At 45.0% G+C, this 21,444-nt stretch overlaps 1 protein-coding gene across 1 annotated transcript in view; it reads left to right on the top strand.

Annotated features, from left to right (window-relative positions):
* Positions 1 to 21,444, top strand: part of ranbp9 (RAN binding protein 9) — a 76,102-nt gene that overhangs the window by 50,683 nt on the left and 3,975 nt on the right. Inside the window, exons 10-13 of the mRNA XM_072441972.1 lie at positions 111 to 249; positions 1,261 to 1,379; positions 2,207 to 2,358; positions 4,695 to 4,806. Coding sequence (XP_072298073.1) covers positions 111 to 249; positions 1,261 to 1,379; positions 2,207 to 2,358; positions 4,695 to 4,806 — 522 coding nt within the window. The remainder of the gene's footprint in view (positions 1 to 110; positions 250 to 1,260; positions 1,380 to 2,206; positions 2,359 to 4,694; positions 4,807 to 21,444) is intronic.

The raw sequence follows: 21,444 nt of genomic DNA on the forward strand, positions 1-21,444 counted from the left end.
AGGCAAATCCAGACATGGCATGATTTAGTGTGATTCTTGATTAGTTGGTACCTTTTTTTACAGATGCATAAAAAATGGTTTCCAGGAGATAACTCAATGTTGTGTTGTAGGGTTTGACAGTAACTGCTGTAATGGAGTGACGTCAAAGGCCCACAGTTCTCCTCACAGTCACAAGCCCTGCCCGGGCCCCGCCCCGGCCCCGGCCCTCGACGTCAGCCTGAACGGCAGTTGCGCTCAGACCTTCACCAGGTGACCTCCAGTTCACCTTTTTCACCTGCACTTTGTATATTGTATAATCATAGTTTGTACAATTCAGGGTACATGAAAAAGCATCTTTTCAAATGAGTCTGGTTTAGATACTTGTTAAGTTTGCCTATTCATTAATATTTATACTTTTAAACTTTTGACAATTAATCAGAGTTCTAGGCTGGTTTCAGAAATGTGGTTGAATGGATTGACCATCTTGTGTATTGAAAAAGTAGCACTCAGTGCACTGTGATGACGTGTCGTCTGAGCTACAGCAGCACTAGCTCCTGTATACCCCGGGTTCAGATGTATTACCCGGGTTCAGATGTATACCCCGGGTTCAGATGTATACCCCAGGTTCAGATGTATACCCCGGGTTCAGATGTATACCCCGGGTTCTGATGTATTCCCCGGGTTCAGATGTGTACCCCGGGTTCAGATGTGTACCCCAGGTTCAGATCTATACCCCGGGTTCTGATGTATTCCCCGGGTTCAGATGTGTACCCCAGGTTCAGATGTATACCCCGGGTTCAGATGTATACCCCGGGTTCAGATGTATACCCCGGGTTCAGATGTATACCCCGGGTTCAGATGTATACCCCGGGTTCAGATGTGTACCCCAGGTTCAGATGTATACCCCGGGTTCTGATGTATTCCCCGGGGTATGTTCTGATGCATACCCCGGGGTATGTTCTGATGCATACCCTGGGGTATGTTCTGATGCATACCCCGGGGTATGTTCTGATGCATACCCCGGGGTATGTTCTGATGCATACCCCGGGGTATGTTCTGATGCATACCCCGGGGTATGTTCTGATGCATACCCCCGGGGTATGTTCTGATGCATACCCCCGGGGTATGTTCTGATGCATACCCCCGGGGTATGTTCTGATGCATACCCCGGGGTATGTTCTGATGCATACCCCGGGGTATGTTCTGATGCATACCCCGGGGTATGTTCTGATGCATACCCCGGGGTATGTTCTGATGCATACCCCGTGCTGTGTGTCTCAGTAATGATGTGGACATGGAGGTGGACCACTTCACCAATGGAGTGTCAGAACCAACCAATGGCTTCCTGAACGGCAGCTCCAAACACCCTGTGGAGCCAGAGGACTGTGACGCTGACATGGGTCTGTATTCCTCATTTACTGACGTTCATCTTTCAGAATAAGGGTTAACCCTAACCCTAACCCTAACCCTAACCTTAAATGTTCTTGTACAACTCACAGCTTGTATTGCTTCCATTTTTTTAACAATTGACCTTACGGCACATTTCAAATGGCTGAAGGTCTTTGGTCTGTGGTTTGCGCTCTTTGTTCCACGCTGTGTCCCGCTCGGACCCTGTGTCCCGCTCAGACCCTGTGTCCCGCTCGGACCCTGTGTCCCGCTCAGACCCTGTGTCCCGCTCGGACCCTGTGTCCCGCTCGGACCCTGTGTCCCGCTCGGACCCTGTGTCCCGCTCGGAGACCCTGTGTCCCGCTCGGACCCTGTGTCCCGCTCAGACCCTGTGTCCCGCTCGGACCCTGTGTCCCGCTCGGACCCTGTGTCCCGCTCGGAGACCCTGTGTCCCGCTCGGACCCTGTGTCCCGCTTGGACCCTGTGTCCCGCTCGGACCCTGTGTCCCGCTCGGACCCTGTGTCCCGCTCGGACCCTGTGTCCCGCTCGGAGACCCTGTGTCCCGCTTGGACCCTGTGTCCCGCTCGGACCCTGTGTCCCGCTCGGACCCTGTGTCCCGCTCGGACCCTGTGTCCCGCTCGGACCCTGTGTCCCGCTCGGAGACCCTGTGTCCCGCTTGGACCCTGTGTCCCGCTCGGAGACCCTGTGTCCCGCTCGGAGACCCTGTGTCCCGCTCGGAGACCCTGTGTCCCGCTCGGAGACCCTGTGTCCCGCTCGGAGACCCTGTGTCCCGCTCGGACCCTGTGCAGTGTAAAACATGATGTGTGCTGTCTCCTCACAGAAGTCGAGTCAGTGCAGTCCAAGAGGCAGCTGTGTGGAGGCAGCCAGGCCGCCATCGAGCGCATGATCCACTTCGGACGAGAGCTGCAGAGCATGAGCGAGCACCTGCGCCGCCAGTGTGGCAAGAACTCCACCAACAAGAAGATGCTTAAGGTACTGGCCCGGCTCTGAAGGGCCGGCCATGTTTAAAGTGCTCCTACAAGTCAGACCAAACATCAATATATTTAGAATTTCGCTAAAAATGATGAGAATGGCTAAATGTTTTAGGTTTATAATTTCACTTCCTGTTTGTAATTGACGAAATTACACTTGGAAATTACCCCACAACCGCTGAGAATAAACTCTTCTAATTTGTCTTCATTTGACAAATAAAAGTATATGGGAGCAAGTTTATTTTGCCTAGTGTTGTGTCACTTTCTACAGATTTGTCGAGGTTTTCTCCACAAATACCTACTAACTATAATCTATATTATAACAGGTATAAATACACCAAATAAAGTAAAACATTGAAAATCGTTAAAATCTGTCATCTGCATTTAGGGAGAATGTGTTTGTTAGAGAAGTCAAACTGTAAGAACTTTACAATCAAAACTTTAAATGGCATCTGATTATACCAATTTAATTCAGAAAACTGAGATAACAGACCTATAAACCAGATGCTTACATGTAATAAAGCTTGTCACATGATATAGGTATTATTAGATTGCAATTGGAACCAGACGGACTGGTCTCGATCCTTTCACCCCAATTACTGCAGAATGTGTGTTTTAGAGCATATACCCAAATCATAAGCACTAATGGCAAAACTAGATGCTAATTTGTGCTTTTTATTTCTTCCGTGTCAATACCTGCTAAAAGCTGAATAGTTATAAAATGGTCTTAAGAAGTGTTAAAGAAAGTATCATTTACATTGCTTTGAATCATCCTAGTTTCAAAATTGGCTTTACATATCAAGCATTTGTGACCAGCCGACTTAAAACCAGGAACAAGTTTCCCCAGAGACATTAAGTTATTCAGACTCTGGAAATGTAGATTCAAAGCTATGCAATGATGTCTCAGTCATGTAGATCTGATCATATTTGTTGTGGTCATTTGAATGTTACACCTCTGAAAAACTTTTACCAAGAAAACGGGACTAAAACATTCCTGACCCGGGCTCACAAGGTCATAGGACAATGTGCTCATTTGCATCTCATTGAGATAAGCCCCTCCCCTCCTCACACTGTCACACTGACTCAGAACAACCTTGGTGGTAACAATCTACACAGAGTTAAGTGAAATTTTATTTTCACGTTATCAAATCACATCTCTACCATCCAGAAGTTGAGTTGAACTTAAAAATAAAATGTTATTCTAAATAATTTTCTTGGATTCTTAGAATATAGGCCCTACTACCACCTCTCTACATTATCTACATCATTATAGTTATGACTTTTATATTTTAATTTGCCCACCCTTTTATTTTAAATGTACTTTTGATTGAGCTATTAAGCAGCTAGCTGTTAGCCCTGGCTAGCTCCGGGCCCCGGAGCTGGCCGTTAGCCCCGGGCCCCGGAGCTGGCCGTTAGCCCCGGGCCCCGGAGCTGGCCGTTAGCCCCGGGCCCCGGAGCTGGCCGTTAGCCCCGGGCCCCGGAGCTGGCCGTTAGCCCCGGGCCCCGGAGGCTAAAGCTGGTTTAGTCACGAAAACTAACGCCAAAGCACCATAAAACACACTTAAAGCACGAGCCACACAACCCACAGGTCAAGAAATACTACATAATTATATAATTTGTACAGAACAATGCCAAAAAATAAACCAATAACATGGCACTAGCCTAGCTTAGCTTCCAACTTAGCCCGCGGCTAACACAGGAACAACAACACCTACTGAGCTAGTTTTGGATGTGCATATCATTTTAGCATGTCTGCTAGCATGCAGGAATCTTGTGAGTACTTGCGCCAATCACTTTCGTTTTGTGGATCTTTTTTCTTTTCATCTCTTTTGGCGGATGTCCTCCGTACTCCATCTCCAACACCACGGAGTATGACGTGTTTTAAGTAGCCATATGGCTCGTAGCTGATTGGTCGAAAAATAACAACAATGCGCTGCTAGAAATAGGTGACGCCCCCGAGGAGCGCTGGAAAAAGACCCATAAACTACCCATTTTTAACAGCTTAATGTATACGTTTAAGACAACCAATAGGGTTATCTGAAGCACGGAGGGGGAGGGGCTACTTCATAACTTCAACTTAAACATTCTGCAAAAAAACGAAAATCACAAATTTGAAAACAATTCTCCAGTTCGTTTTCTCCGTCTTGTGATGTTTTTAGCCCGGCGAGTCACATTTTCCTTTGTAACAAAATAGTGTTTTAGTTTTGTGACGACAGCGGGATCTGTCTGGGTCACATCATTGTCCTCGCCAAGCACATTCAACTGTTTTCAGATGTTAGACGTGCAGGTGAACCGGGTTCAGATGGAGAAGCAGGGCTGACATGTGTTTCTCTGCAGGATGCCTTCAGCCTGCTGGCCTACTCGGACCCCTGGAGCAGCCCTGTGGGGTACCAGCTGGATGCCATCCAGAGAGAGCCCGTCTGTTCCACACTCAACAGTGCAATATTAGGTTTGTGCTGCTGATCCTCAACACCACACGACCACATCCCTTATCAATGGTTTAAAAGTAGATAAGAGAAGATAAGCCTTTATTTGTCCCACAATGGGGACATTTCGGTGTTGCAACGCAAGTAGATACAGAAGTAAAAGAACAGATAACTTATAGCAGGGGTGTCCAAACTTTTTGCAAAGAGGGCCAGATTTGGCGAGGTGAAAGTGTGTGAGGGCTGACCATTCAGCCTGACATTCCTCACATGGAACACAAATAAATTTAAACTAATTTTACCAAGTCACTCATTTCATATTTGCCTTTTTTTATTTATATTTTAAGAAGCTTAAACATTCTTAGGTTCATTTGAAACATGACATATTATTGGAACTTTTAAATTCAAAAACAGAAATAGCTTATCACATGCAATGGTATTTATGTATTTATTTGTCTATGGGAGTTTTTATTTATAGGAGATCTTCTACTGAAAGTGTTTTTCAGACTTAATATAAGTGATCTGTTCTTCTGTATCTACCACCAATGAAATTTCCCCATGTGGGACAATAAAGGAACATCTTCTCTTATCTTATTCAGATGTGCAAACATTGACCAAGTCTCAGTGTATATATATTTATAACTGTAGTTTTGACACAAAACAAAATGTATTCACTGAGATTTTAGAATGTAGTCGTCTCAGATGACAGAAGACTTTCCTGCACTAATGTGAAGGGTGATACTGAGATCTGGACTGCAGGTCATAGGTCAGGTCAGGCTCAAAGGCAGTGGTTTTGATGCGCAAGATGTCACGCAGGTGAGAGTCAGTTAGTCGTTGTCTCACGCGGCTCTTGTTAAAGTTCATAACCGAAAAGGTCTGCTCACACAAATATGTCAAGCCGAACAAGCTCAGCATTTTCTTAGCAAATGTTGGAATCTCTTGGAACCTGCCTTCATCCAGCTGGCGGTAAAAGTCCGCAAGAGAGAGCTGTTGGTGTCGACTGCGGCACTCGGCGTCACACTGCAGCTCAATGAGCTCCAGCTGCAGGTGGTCAGGAGCAGGATCAGGGGCCACGGAGAAAGGAGAGGAAAACATGGTGATCTCCTTCTCAATAGCTGCAAAATCCCGAAAGTGATGTTGGAACTCCTCAGCCAGAGATGAGAGTCTGCTGCACCTCCTTGTTTGTGCGTTGATATTGCTCTGTGGAAAGCTGGTCATGATTCCCTGCAGCGCCGGGAAGTGTGTGGCATTGGGCTGTGGTTGTGACAGGTGCCTTTGGAAAAGTTTCAGCTTGGTTCCAAAGGTTTGGATGTGTGAATACAGTTGGCTTCTCACTGCATTTGGCCCCTGAAGGCTCGTGTTCAGCACGTTCAGGTGCTTTGTTGTGTCAACTAAAAAACCCAAATCAGCAGCCAAACTGGATCACTTAGTTCTGTGATTGATTGTCCCTTTTTTGCCATGAACTCTCCAATTTCCTGCCTAAGAGAGTTGAAAGCGCTGCAGTGCAGAGCCCCGGCTGAGCCATCTCACGTCGTTGTGATAGACAACATCTCCATATTCAGCCTGGATGTCGATTAGAAACTGTTGAAACTGACGGTGGCACAAGGCTTTAGAGCGAATATAATTAATAGCCTTTATTACCGGTTTCATAACATGATCATATTTGAGATGTTTGACACACAGAACTTCCTGGTGAATAATGCAATGAAGTTTTATAGCTTTACCTCCGTGTTCGACGACTTTTTCGCAGATACAGGTTGATGATCCACTCCGTTCGCCAGCCATGGCAGGTGCGCCGTCCGTAATAATCCCAGAAACTTTATTCCACGGGAGTTTCATGTCATCTACGGCCGAGCAAACAGAAACGAATAAATCTGTTCCTCTTGTTTGGTTTTTAAGGCTCTGCAGGTCAAGTAGCTCTTCAGTCACGTTCATGTCGCTGTCCACTCCTCTCAAAAAAGTAATTGAGCGGTGTCAGATGCGTCCGTGCTTTCGTCGCAAGCTAAGGAAAAAAAGTCAAACTCCTTTCCTCTGGCCCCCAACTGTCTCTTAATATCTGATGACACATCTTCAATTCTCCGTGCCACAGTGTTACGAGCCAGGCAAACATTGGCAAACTCTTGCTTCTTCTCAGGACAGAGTTTTTCTACCATTGTCATCACGCAGTCTTTGATAAATTCACCCTCGGTAAAGGGTTTGCTGTGCTTAGCGATCAGCGTTGCCACCTCGTAGCTCGCCTTTGTGGCATTTTCATTTGACTCTCGCTGCTGTGACGTTAAACCAGTTCCAGTTGCTTCAATTTTTCGCTGCGTTCGCTCCCCGTTCGCTTGTCATACATGTCGCATGTTTCGTCGTGTCTCTTGACATTGTATTCCTTAAACACAGACACAGTCTCTTGGCAGATTAGGCAGACACAGTTGTTTCCTATTTCAGTGAAAAAATAGTCCAATTTCCACTTGTCCTGGAAGAGCCGACGCTCAGTGTCAACTTTCCTTTTTTTATTTGCAGTCGCCATCTCTGAAATTGTCCGGAAGGATCACACAGGTGTCACGCAGCCAGAGTTCAACCGAGTGCTGCTGCCCTCTAGTGGATACATATAAAATAGCTTTTGTAGGTGTGCATTTTATGCGCTGGTCAACAGTGGTGGCGCGGCGGGCCACATATTATAGATTTTATGACAGAGGCTGCGGGCCTGATGAAAATTGACCACGGGCCGCAATTGGCCCGCGGGCCGGACTTTGGACATGCCTGACTTATAGGAAGCTTTAAAAAAAACACTCTTAACCTGTCACCATCCGCCTCTTTGGCCCTGTGCACAATGGTCAGACCCACATGTCATTGCTTATTAAAAGAGGATCTTGCGTTCCACATGTGAGTGTGATGCATCATGGGAAAGCTTAGGCCTTCTAGTTTCTGCAGATGTGCACATGACACACTGTCAGGGCTTCAGAACTTACACTACAGAGGCCCAAACATAAACAAAACATCCTTTTTTAGTCTCGCCTGAATATTGTCAATTTGTAATGGTCCTGAGCATGACATACTTCATTGTGTTTATGCTGTTCACTGTACATGATGTTGTCATGACAACAACTGTGTCAAGTTTCAGATCTCTAGGAACAGAAGCATTTTGGTGCTTTGACCTTTTTGTATCAAAAAGTATATTCGGAACAAGTGATCCAAATATGTGCCAAACTGTTTTATTACAATTTTAGCTCCTCTATGATCATAAAACATACATTTTGATGTTTTGTAGGCCACTAATACCTATTATAACTGCTAAAAACAATGTATGTGAAAGTGTAAATATGAGTTTACCCATGAATTTCCCATATTGAGGTGAAAAAAATATTTTTGTATTGGTATAATAATACATATATCTAACAAAATGCGCGTCCAAAAGGCTAATCAAATCAGAAAACGTGATGCGTCAAATCTAGTGGCCTCCTGCCGAAAAATCTGGCCCTTGACTGCTTTACGCACGTGAATAGACGATTCTGTGTGAGGAAGCCCACCATTCGAAAGCTATTCTTATTAGCTAGAATAATATGTCAATCAAAGTTTTCTACGTCACCGCATGCCAAGGCTATGTGGCTAAAAACAAGATGGATGCGCGCGTCAGAAGCGGCGCCTTTTTTTTCTTTCCGGAGGCTGTAAAAAAACAACCTCATTCTGTAGGAAACAGTCTGAAGAAAAAATCTATGCCAAACACCATCTTATAAGTCAAACATGTCATTTGTTATGGACGGAGAAATGCGCTGGACGAGCCGGACGAAAAGTATGAGCCAGAGAAGAAAACTTTGTTTACTTAACAATATCTGGAAATCGGAAAACTTCTGTAAAAACACAAGTGGATATTGTTTTTCAATGGTTCTTTATGGACAGACTGAGTACAAGGATGAACAGAATTAAAGCTGTTTCGTCCGTCATAAACACAAACAGGACATGCCTTTGTAAAAGTTGAGACTTCTCACAAACTATTGGCAATTGCTTCTTGGGGCAAATTATTCAATGTAAATCAATGACATATTCGTTTTGTTGAGAAAATAAGCTTTAAAATGATGTATAACCTATGGTATTGACCACGGAAATAAAAGTGATGTAAGAGAATATTTGAGATATGAAAAATGCTCGCCGGCGCACAGGTGGATGGGAACAGGTTAATAGAAAAACTCTTAAAGACAAAAACCTCTCATATTCTTAATAAGGAATAAAATAACGGTAAAAGTAAACGCTCTTATTTACAGCAGTTACATGCACATGACTATGTCAGTATTGCACATGACTATGTCAGTATTGCACATGATTATGACAGTATTGCACATGATTATGTCAGTATTGCACATGATTATGACAGTATTGCACATGATTATGTCAGTATTGCACATGATTGACAGTATTGCACATGATTATGTCAGTATTGCACATGATTATGTCAGTATTGCACATGACTATGTCAGTATTGCACATGATTATGACAGTATTGCACATGATTATGTCAGTATTGCACATGATTATGACAGTATTGCACATGATTATGTCAGTATTGCACATGATTATGACAGTATTGCACATGATTATGACAGTATTGCACATGGGTATGTCAGTATTGCACATGGGTATGACAGTATTGCACATGATTATGTCAGTATTGCACATGATTATGACAGTATTGCACATGACTATGTCAGTATTGCACATGATTATGACAGTATTGCACATGATTATGTCAGTATTGCACATGATTGACAGTATTGCACATGATTATGACAGTATTGCACATGATTATGTCTGTATTGCACATGATTATGACAGTATTGCACATGATTATGACAGTATTGCACATGGGTATGTCAGTATTGCACATGGGTATGACAGTATTGCACATGATTATGTCAGTATTGCACATGATTATGACAGTATTGCACATGACTATGTCAGTATTGCACATGATTATGACAGTATTGCACATGATTATGTCAGTATTGCACATGATTAGATTATGTCAGTATTGCACATGATTATGTCAGTATTGCACATGATTATGTCAGTATTGCACATGGGTATGTCCGTATGGCACATGGGTATGTCAGTATTGCACATGATTATGACAGTATTGCACATGATTATGTCAGTATTGCACATGATTATGACAGTATTGCACATGATTATGACAGTATTGCACATGATTATGACAGTATTGCACATGATTATGACAGTATTGCACATGATTATGACAGTATTGCACATGATTATGTCAGTATTGCACATGGGTATGTCAGTATTGCACATGATTATGACAGTATTGCACATGATTATGTCAGTATTGCACATGATTATGTCAGTATTGCACATGATTATGTCAGTATTGCACATGATTATGACAGTATTGCACATGATTATGACAGTATTGCACATGGGTATGTCCGTATGGCACATGGGTATGTCAGTATTGCACATGGGTATGTCAGTAATGCACATGATTATGACAGTATTGCACATGATTATGTCAGTATTGCACATGATTATGACAGTATTGCACATGACTATGTCAGTATTGCACATGATTATGACAGTATTGCACATGATTATGTCAGTATTGCACATGATTATGACAGTATGGCACATGGGTATGTCAGTATTGCACATGGGTATGACAGTATTGCACATGGGTATGACAGTATTGCACATGATTATGACAGTATGGCACATGGGTATGTCAGTATTGCACATGGGTATGACAGTATTGCACATGGGTATGACAGTATTGCACATGATTATGACAGTATTGCACATGATTATGACAGTATTGCACATGGGTATGTCCGTATTGCACAAGATTATGACAGTATTGCACATAGGTATGTCAGTATTGCATATGATTAAGTCAGTATTGCACATGGGTATGACAGTATTGCACATGGATTGTACATGGGTTTGACAGTATTGCACATGGGTATGACAGTATTGCACATGGATTGCACATGGGTTTGACAGTATTGCACATGGGTATGTCCGTATTGCACATGGGTATGACAGTATTGCACATGGGTATGTCCGTATTGCACATGGGTATGACAGTGTTTGTTGTAGAGTCTGACAGCAGCAGAAGGAAAGACCTGGTTCATTTGGCTAAATCTGACACTTCTTGGTCAGTTGGAGAGCTCAGGCTTTTAGACCGTGCGCACTGATCTCTATTGTATTTTATCAGCCAAACCATTAAGAACAACTTCTCATTTACAATTGCAGCTTGGTGTTGGGCACCAATCATTCACGGCTGGTCCATCCTAGGTGTGTTTTCTCAAAGTGTTTTTTCTCCTTTCTCAAATTCAACAGTAATGTACCGGAATTTTCTGACTTTAAGCCGGTACATGGTGGCTAACGGCCACTGGGGGGCACTCAATCAGGAAGCTTTTGACACACTGTAGAAGAAGACACCAGTGGAAGCACTGTTCAGGGGTCACACCGTGTTCTCTGTATGTTAAAGTTCCGACCCCCGTGTCAGAGCCTTCTTCAGCCCAAAAGCAACATTTGAAAAAGCTCCTCTGTGGGCCTGTGCCTACCAGGATCTTAAATTTCATATTTTTATTCTTCATCTGTGGTGTCATCATCTCAGCCCTCATCTGAAATACGCTGTTTAGCTTGAAAGAAGAATGCTCCATTTCCTCCCCCCTAGCTGGTGTTGTCATCTCCTCACCTTCACCTGGCCGGGGAGCCCTCTGATTCGACATCGAGGCCGGCTAAACCTGGTGTTGCTGTGGGGAAAGGGCTGCGGATCGCCACGCTGGACCCGCTAGCCAGCCATGTTAGCCTCGTTAGCGTGTCAGGTGGGCTGTTCTGCACTTGAGCCATGATCCATCAGCGTTGATTTTTTTTAGGTCCCGTACCATTACCAACCTTGTATTTTTCCATTTTACTCCCAGGAAAGACTCCTTTCTGGGTCCAACACCGATTTTAAAACAAACCTCTGTGGCTGTTCAGCCCGACACCATAACCGAAGTCCCTTATTTCTTTATTTCATTTGGAACGGGTCTTATTTTGAGCTGCTGTTGTATGTCGGTGTAGTCCCTCATTTGTCCAGGAGTGTTCCATTGAAGAAAAAGATTCAGTTGTAGTCGTCTGGATTCTGGCTTCATAATCAGCTGTGTTGAGAATCACAGTGCAGACAAAGTCTACAGCCTCCTCGAGGACACGTCCACAGCCTCCTCGAGGACACGTCCACAGCCTCCTCGAGGACACGTCCACAGCCAGCCTCCTCGAGGACACGTCCACAGCCTCCTCGAGGACACGTCCACAGCCTCCTCGAGGACACGTCCACAGCCAGCCTCCTCGAGGACACGTCCACAGCCTCCTCGAGGACACGTCCACAGCCTCCTCGAGGACACGTCCACAGCCTCCTCGAGGACACGTCCACATACGAACGCTTGAAATGAGATCCGACCAGTGGCTCCAAGAATAAAGTGATTGTGACTGTTTACAAAAGCTGGAAAAAGAGGAAGTGATAGACGGGCCTCTGGGGAAGATATTCCATAGTTATGGCCTCCCCAAAATCCATAAAAGAGATGTTCCACTCAGACCCATCTTGTGCAGCACAGATTCCATCACGTACAATGTGGCCAAACATCTAACAACCATCTTGGCTCCAGAACATGCAGGAGGACACCACCTACAGGACAGGACCAGACTGCAGGAGGACACCACCTACAGGACAGGACCAGACTGCAGGAGGACACCACCTACAGGACAGGACCAGACTGCAGGAGGACACCACCTACAGGACAGGACCAGACTGCAGGAGGACACCACCTACAGGACAGGACCAGACTGCAGGAGGACGCCACCTACAGGACAGGACCAGACTGCAGGAGGACACCACCTACAGGACAGGACCAGACTGCAGGAGGACACCACCTACAGGACAGGACCAGACTGCAGGAGGACACCACCTACAGGACAGGACCAGACTGCAGGAGGACACCACCTACAGGACAGGACCAGACTGCAGGAGGACACCACCTACAGGACAGGACCAGACTGCAGGAGGACACCACCTACAGGACAGGACCAGACTGCAGGAGGACGCCACCTACAGGACAGGACCAGACTGCAGGAGGACACCACCTACAGGACAGGACCAGACTGCAGGAGGACACCACCTACAGGACAGGACCAGACTGCAGGAGGACACCACCTACAGGACAGGACCAGACTGCAGGAGGACACCACCTACAGGACAGGACCAGACTGCAGGAGGACACCACCTACAGGACAGGACCAGACTGCAGGAGGACACCACCTACAGGACAGGACCAGACTGCAGGAGGACACCACCTACAGGACAGGACCAGACTGCAGGAGGACGCCACCTACAGGACAGGACCAGACTGCAGGAGGACACCACCTACAGGACAGGACCAGACTGCAGGAGGACACCACCTACAGGACAAGACCAGACTGCAGGAGGACACCACCTACAGGACAGGACCAGACTGCAGGAGGACACCACCTACAGGACAGGATCAGACTGCAGGAGGACACCACCTACAGGACAGGACCAGACTGCAGGAGGACACCACCTACAGGACAGGACCAGACTGCAGGAGGACACCACCTACAGGACAGGACCAGACTGCAGGAGGACGCCACCTACAGGACAGGACCAGACTGCAGGAGGACACCACCTACAGGACAGGACCAGACTGCAGGAGGACACCACCTACAGGACAGGACCAGACTGCAGGAGGACACCACCTACAGGACAGGACCAGACTGCAGGAGGACACCACCTACAGGACAGGACCAGACTGCAGGAGGACACCACCTACAGGACAGGACCAAACTGAACACATCTGCAAACTGCTGGACATCTGTCTGAACACCACTTACTTTCAATTCCGGGGACATTTTTACAGACAGATTCATGGCTGTGCCATGGGCTCGTCTCTCCCACAGTGGTCAAACTGTACATGGAACACTTTGAGAAGAAGGCTCTGGCCTCTTTCTCAGGCTCCGCCCCAAAGCTTTGGCTTCGCTACGTCGATGATACGTTTGTAACAATCAAGAAACAAGCTCAGAGGACAAGAGGAAGGAGGAAAAACATGCCCATAATGCCCTCTCAGCCTGTGGATACCCGGCTTGGGCTCTCAACAGAACAGAGAAGGGTGTTTCTGTCCCTTATGTCTCTGTCCCTTATGTCTCTGTCTGAAAAACTGTAATGGATTTTTAGACAACATGAAATCCCTGTTTATTTTAAAGGTGACATAACGTGCTTTTGTTCACGTTTGGTAGTCTATCCTAAGTGTATCATTGATCATAATAAGTGTTGTGCAACACCCTTAACATAATAGTTAAGAAATATCACCCAGACCTTGGACCCCTCACCAACCCGGAAATCCAGACAGCTTGGTTTGATATTCGCCCCCACCCAAGAGCCATCTGGCTCCCCCGCCCAACCCGTGACGTAGTCTCAGAGCGTGTGTGCCCCGCCCACCCGTGACGTAGGCCCCACAACTGTCTGCGCCGCGCTGCGCCGCTCCTGCCGCGCGAGTGAGTGAGAAACGATAGAACTTCAGATCAACACTACTTTGAGCCTAAATAAATATATATATATATATATATATATATATATATATATATATATATATATATATATAAGTCTTATGTCCATCGCGCTCTTATTTCCTGTTTTTTCTATATCGGATAGAACTTCTCTCCGTTTTATCTTCCCGGTTGCTGCATCAACTGCCACATAAACCTTCACCATTGTGATAATAGTAAAGAGTGTGATATCATTAATGAAGTTTTGGGCCTCTTTGAACCGTGTTTCCTCGTAAATCAAAGCAGAAAAACTCCGGAATGGGCTTGTAGGGAGACAGCAGCGCGGAGCCGGGGGGAAGGGGGCGGGAGGGGGGTGGAGAGGGGGGTGATGATGCATGCTTGCCCTTATGACACGGTCTTGCCCCACCGCCCGTCAGTTTGGAGATTGGAGGAAAGGATATAGTCTGTAATAAAGCTAAACACTGAGGGAATCAATTAAAAAAACACTCAGGACATAAATGAAGCACAAATAGCAATGTAAGAAGGTTAAAAGCTCTGAAAAGTCCATTGTGCATGTTATGGGACCTTTAAAGCAGGAAACACTTTAAGACACAAAGTGGTTCATCCTCAGGACAAGATGCAACACAAAAACAGAACAATGTAGTTTATTCTGTCCAAGAGCCACATAGTGAGACTAAAGAGCCACATAGTGAGACTAAAGAGCCACATAGTGAGACTAAAGAGCCACATAGTGAGACTAAAGAGCCACATAGTGAGACTAAAGAGCCACATAGTGAGACTAAAGAGCCACATAGTGAGACTAAAGAGCCACATAGTGAGACTAAAGAGCCACATAGTGAGACTAAAGAGAGCCACATAGTGAGACTAAAGAGCCACATAGTGAGACTAAAGAGAGCCACATAGTGAGACTAAAGAGAGCCACATAGTGAGACTAAAGAGAGCCACATAGTGAGACTAAAGAGAGCCACATAGTGAGACTAAAGAGAGCCACATAGTGAGACTAAAGAGCCACATAGTGAGACTAAAGAGCCACATAGTGAGACTAAAGAGCCACATAGTGAGACTAAAGAGCCACATAGTGAGACTAAAGAGCCACATAGTGAGACTAAAGAGCCACATAGTGAGACTAAAGAGCCACATAGTGAGACTAAAGAGCCACATAGTGAGACTAAAGAGCCACATAGTGAGACTAAAGAGCCACATAGTGAGACTAAAGAGCCACATAGTGAGACTAAAGAGCCACATAGTGAGACTAAAGAGAGCCACATAGTGAGACTAAAGAGAGCCACATAGTGAGACTAAAGAGAGCCACATAGTGAGACTAAAGAGCCACATAGTGAGACTAAAGAGCCACATAGTGAGACTAAAGAGCCACACATAGTGAGACTAAAGAGAGCCACATAGTGAGACTAAAGAGAGCCACATAGTGAGACTAAAGAGAGCCACATAGTGAGACTAAAGAGAGCCACATAGTGAGACTAAAGAGAGCCACATAGTGAGACAAAAGAGCCACATAGTGAGACAAAAGAGCCACATAGTGAGACAAAAGAGCCACATAGTGAGACAAAAGAGCCACATAGTGAGACAAAAGAGCCACATAGTGAGACTAAAGAGCCACATAGTGAGACTAAAGAGCCACATAGTGAGACTAAAGAGCCACATAGTGAGACTAAAGAGCCACATAGTGAGACTAAAGAGCCACATAGTGAGACTAAAGAGCCACATAGTGAGACTAAAGAGCCACATAGTGAGACTAAAGAGAGCCACATAGTGAGACTAAAGAGAGCCACATAGTGAGACTAAAGAGAGCCACATAGTGAGACTAAAGAGAGCCACATAGTGAGACTAAAGAGAGCCACATAGTGAGACTAAAGAGAGCCACATAGTGAGACTAAAGAGAGCCACATAGTGAGACTAAAGAGAGCCACATAGTGAGACTAAAGAGAGCCACATAGTGAGACTAAAGAGAGCCACATAGTGAGACTAAAGAGAGCCACATAGTGAGACTAAAGAGCCACATAGTGAGACTAAAGAGCCACATAGTGAGACTAAAGAGCCACATAGTGAGACTAAAGAGCCACATAGTGAGACTAAAGAGCCACATAGTGAGACTAAAGAGCCACATAGTGAGACTAAAGAGCCACATAGTGAAACTAAAGAGCCACATAGTGAGACTAAAGAGCCACATAGTGAGACTAAAGAGCCACATAGTGAGACTAAAGAGCCACATAGTGAGACTAAAGAGCCACATAGTGAGACTAAAGAGCCACATAGTGAGACTAAAGAGCCACATAGTGAGACTAAAGAGCCACATAGTGAGACTAAAGAGCCACATAGTGAGACTAAAGAGCCACATAGTGAGACTAAAGAGCCACATAGTGAGACTAAAGAGCCACATAGTGAGACTAAAGAGAGCCACATAGTGAGACTAAAGAGAGCCACATAGTGAGACTAAAGAGAGCCACATAGTGAGACTAAAGAGAGCCACATAGTGAGACTAAAGAGAGCCACATAGTGAGACTAAAGAGCCACATAGTGAGACTAAAGAGCCACATAGTGAGACTAAAGAGCCACATAGTGAGACTAAAGAGCCACATAGTGAGACTAAAGAGCCACATAGTGAGACTAAAGAGCCACATAGTGAGACTAAAGAGCCACATAGTGAGACTAAAGAGCCACATAGTGAGACTAAAGAGAGCCACATAGTGAGACTAAAGAGAGCCACATAGTGAGACTAAAGAGCCACATAGTGAGACTAAAGAGCCACATAGTGAGACTAAAGAGCCACATAGTGAGACTAAAGAGCCACATAGTGAGACTAAAGAGCCACATAGTGAGACTAGAGAGCCACATAGTGAGACTAAAGAGAGCCACATAGTGAGACTAAAGAGAGCCACATAGTGAGACTAAAGAGCCACATAGTGAGACTAAAGAGCCACATAGTGAGACTAAAGAGCCACACATAGTGAGACTAAAGAGAGCCACATAGTGAGACTAAAGAGAGCCACATAGTGAGACTAAAGAGAGCCACATAGTGAGACTAAAGAGAGCCACATAGTGAGACTAAAGAGAGCCACATAGTGAGACAAAAGAGCCACATAGTGAGACAAAAGAGCCACATAGTGAGACAAGAGCCACATAGTGAGACAAAAGAGCCACATAGTGAGACAAAAGAGCCACATAGTGAGACAAAAGAGCCACATAGTGAGACAAAAGAGCCACATAGTGAGACTAAAGAGCCACATAGTGAGACTAAAGAGCCACATAGTGAGACTAAAGAGCCACATAGTGAGACTAAAGAGCCACATAGTGAGACTAAAGAGCCACATAGTGAGACTAAAGAGCCACATAGTGAGACTAAAGAGCCACATAGTGAGACTAAAGAGCCACATAGTGAGACTAAAGAGCCACATAGTGAGACTAAAGAGAGCCACATAGTGAGACTAAAGAGAGCCACATAGTGAGACTAAAGAGAGCCACATAGTGAGACTAAAGAGAGCCACATAGTGAGACTAAAGAGAGCCACATAGTGAGACTAAAGAGAGCCACATAGTGAGACTAAAGATAGCCACATAGTGAGACTAAAGAGAGCCACATAGTGAGACTAAAGAGAGCCACATAGTGAGACTAAAGAGCCACATAGTGAGACTAAAGAGCCACATAGTGAGACTAAAGAGCCACATAGTGAGACTAAAGAGCCACATAGTGAGACTAAAGAGCCACATAGTGAGACTAAAGAGAGCCACATAGTGAGACTAAAGAGAGCCACATAGTGAGACTAAAGAGAGCCACATAGTGAGACTAAAGAGAGCCACATAGTGAGACTAAAGAGAGCCACATAGTGAGACTAAAGAGAGCCACATAGTGAGACTAAAGAGCCACATAGTGAGACTAAAGAGCCACATAGTGAGACTAAAGAGCCACATAGTGAGACTAAAGAGCCACATAGTGAGACTAAAGAGAGCCACATAGTGAGACTAAAGAGCCACATAGTGAGACTAAAGAGAGCCACATAGTGAGACTAAAGAGCCACATAGTGAGACTAAAGAGCCACACAGTGAGACTAAAGAGCCACACAGTGAGACTAAAGAGCCACACAGTGAGACTAAAGAGAGCCACATAGTGAGACTAAAGACAGCCACATAGTGAGACTAAAGACAGCCACATAGTGAGACTAAAGAGCCACATAGTGAGACTAAAGAGCCACATAGTGAGACTAAAGAGCCACATAGTGAGACTAAAGAGCCACATAGTGAGACTAAAGAGCCACATAGTGAGACTAAAGAGCCACATAGTGAGACTAAAGAGCCACATAGTGAGACTAAAGAGCCACATAGTGAGACTAAAGAGCCACATAGTGAGACTAAAGAGAGCCACATAGTGAGACTAAAGAGAGCCACATAGTGAGACTAAAGAGAGCCACATAGTGAGACTAAAGAGCCACATAGTGAGACTAAAGAGCCACATAGTGAGACTAAAGAGCGCCACATAGTGAGACTAAAGAGAGCCACATAGTGAGACTAAAGAGCCACATAGTGAGACTAAAGAGAGCCACATAGTGAGACTAAAGAGAGCCACATAGTGAGACTAAAGAGAGCCACATAGTGAGACTAAAGAGCCACATAGTGAGACTAAAGAGCCACATAGTGAGACTAGAGAGCCACATAGTGAGACTAGAGAGCCACATAGTGAGACTAAAGAGAGCCACATAGTGAGACTAGAGAGCCACATAGTGAGACTAAAGAGCCACATAGTGAGACTAAAGAGAGCCACATAGTGAGACTAAAGAGCCACATAGTGAGACTAAAGAGCCACATAGTGAGACTAAAGAGCCACATAGTGAGACTAAAGAGCCACATAGTGAGACTAAAGAGAGCCACATAGTGAGACTAAAGAGAGCCACATAGTGAGACTAAAGAGCCACATAGTGAGACAAAAGAGCCACATAGTGAGACAAAAGAGCCACATAGTGAGACTAAAGAGCCACATAGTGAGACTAAAGAGCCACATAGTGAGACTAAAGAGCCACATAGTGAGACTAAAGAGAGCCACATAGTGAGACTAAAGAGAGCCACATAGTGAGACTAAAGAGCCACATAGTGAGACTAAAGAGCCACATAGTGAAACTAAAGAGAGCCACATAGTGAGACTAAAGAGCCACATAGTGAGACTAAAGAGAGCCACATAGTGAGACTAAAGAGCCACATAGTGAGACTAAAGAGCCACATAGTGAGACTAAAGAGCCACATAGTGAGACTAAAGAGCCACATAGTGAGACTAAAGAGCCACATAGTGAGACTAAAGAGCCACATAGTGAGACTAAAGAGCCACATAGTGAGACTAGAGAGCCACATAGTGAGACTAGAGAGCCACATAGTGAGACTAGAGAGCCACATAGTGAGACTAGAGAGCCACATAGTGAGACTAGAGAGCCACATAGTGAGACTAGAGAGCCACATAGTGAGACTAAAGAGAGCCACATAGTGAGACTAAAGAGAGCCACATAGTGAGACTAAAGAGCCACATAGTGAGACTAAAGAGCCACATAGTGAGACTAAAGAGCCACATAGTGAGACTAAAGAGCCACATAGTGAGACTAAAGAGCCACATAGTGAGACTAAAGAGCCACATAGTGAGACTAAAGAGAGCCACATAGTGAGACTAAAGAGAGCCACATAGTGAGACTAAAGAGAGCCACAGAGCCACATAGTGAGACTAAAGAGCCACATAGTGAGACTAAAGAGCCACATAGTGAGACTAAAGAGAGCCACATAGTGAGACTAAAGAGAGCCACATAGTGAGACTAAAGAGAGCCACATAGTGAGACTAAAGAGCCACATAGTGAGACTAAAGAGCCACATAGTGAGACTAAAGAGCCACATAGTGAGACTAAAGAGCCACATAGTGAGACTAAAGAGCCACATAGTGAGACTAAAGAGAGCCACATAGTGAGACTAAAGAGAGCCACATAGTGAGACTAAAGAGAGCCACATAGTGAGACTAAAGAGCCACATAGTGAGACTAAAGAGCCACATAGTGAGACTAAAGAGCCACATAGTGAGACTAAAGAGCCACATAGTGAGACTAAAGAGACACATAGTGAGACTAAAGAGCCACATAGTGAGACTAAAGAGCCACATAGTGAGACTAAAGAGCCACATAGTGAGACTAAAGAGCCACATAGTGAGACTAAAGAGCCACATAGTGAGACTAAAGAGCCACATAGTGAGACTAAAGAGCCACATAGTGAGACTAAAGAGCCACATAGTGAGACTAAAGAGAGCCACATAGTGAGACTAAAGAGAGCCACATAGTGAGACTAAAGAGCCACATAGTGAGACTAAAGAGAGCCACATAGTGAGACTAAAGAGCCACATAGTGAGACTAAAGAGAGCCACATAGTGAGACTAAAGAGAGCCACATAGTGAGACTAAAGAGAGCCACATAGTGAGACTAAAGAGAGCCACATAGTGAGACTAAAGAGAGCCACATAGTGAGACAAAAGAGCCACATAGTGAGACAAAAGAGCCACATAGTGAGACTAAAGAGCCACATAGTGAGACTAAAGAGCCACATAGTGAGACTAAAGAGCCACATAGTGAGACTAAAGAGCCACATAGTGAGACTAAAGAGAGCCACATAGTGAGACTAAAGAGAGCCACATAGTGAGACTAAAGAGAGCCACATAGTGAGACTAAAGAGAGCCACATAGTGAGACTAAAGAGAGCCACATAGTGAGACTAAAGAGAGCCACATAGTGAGACTAAAGAGCCACATAGTGAGACTAAAGAGCCACATAGTGAGACTAAAGAGCCACATAGTGAGACTAAAGAGCCACATAGTGAGACTAAAGAGCCACATAGTGAGACTAAAGAGCCACATAGTGAGACTAAAGAGAGCCACATAGTGAGACTAAAGAGCCACATAGTGAGACTAAAGAGCCACATAGTGAGAGCCACACAGTGAGACTAAAGAGCCACACAGTGAGACTAAAGAGCCACACAGTGAGACTAAAGAGCCACACAGTGAGACTAAAGAGCCACACAGTGAGACTAAAGAGCCACACAGTGAGACTAAAGAGTGCCACATAGTGAGCCTAAAGAGAG

This window comes from Eucyclogobius newberryi, unplaced genomic scaffold (assembly GCF_026437365.1).
Source record: "Eucyclogobius newberryi isolate DKJ021-1_F unplaced genomic scaffold, fEucNew1.0.hap1 SCAF_12, whole genome shotgun sequence".
NCBI classification, from domain to species: Eukaryota; Metazoa; Chordata; class Actinopteri; order Gobiiformes; family Gobiidae; genus Eucyclogobius; species Eucyclogobius newberryi.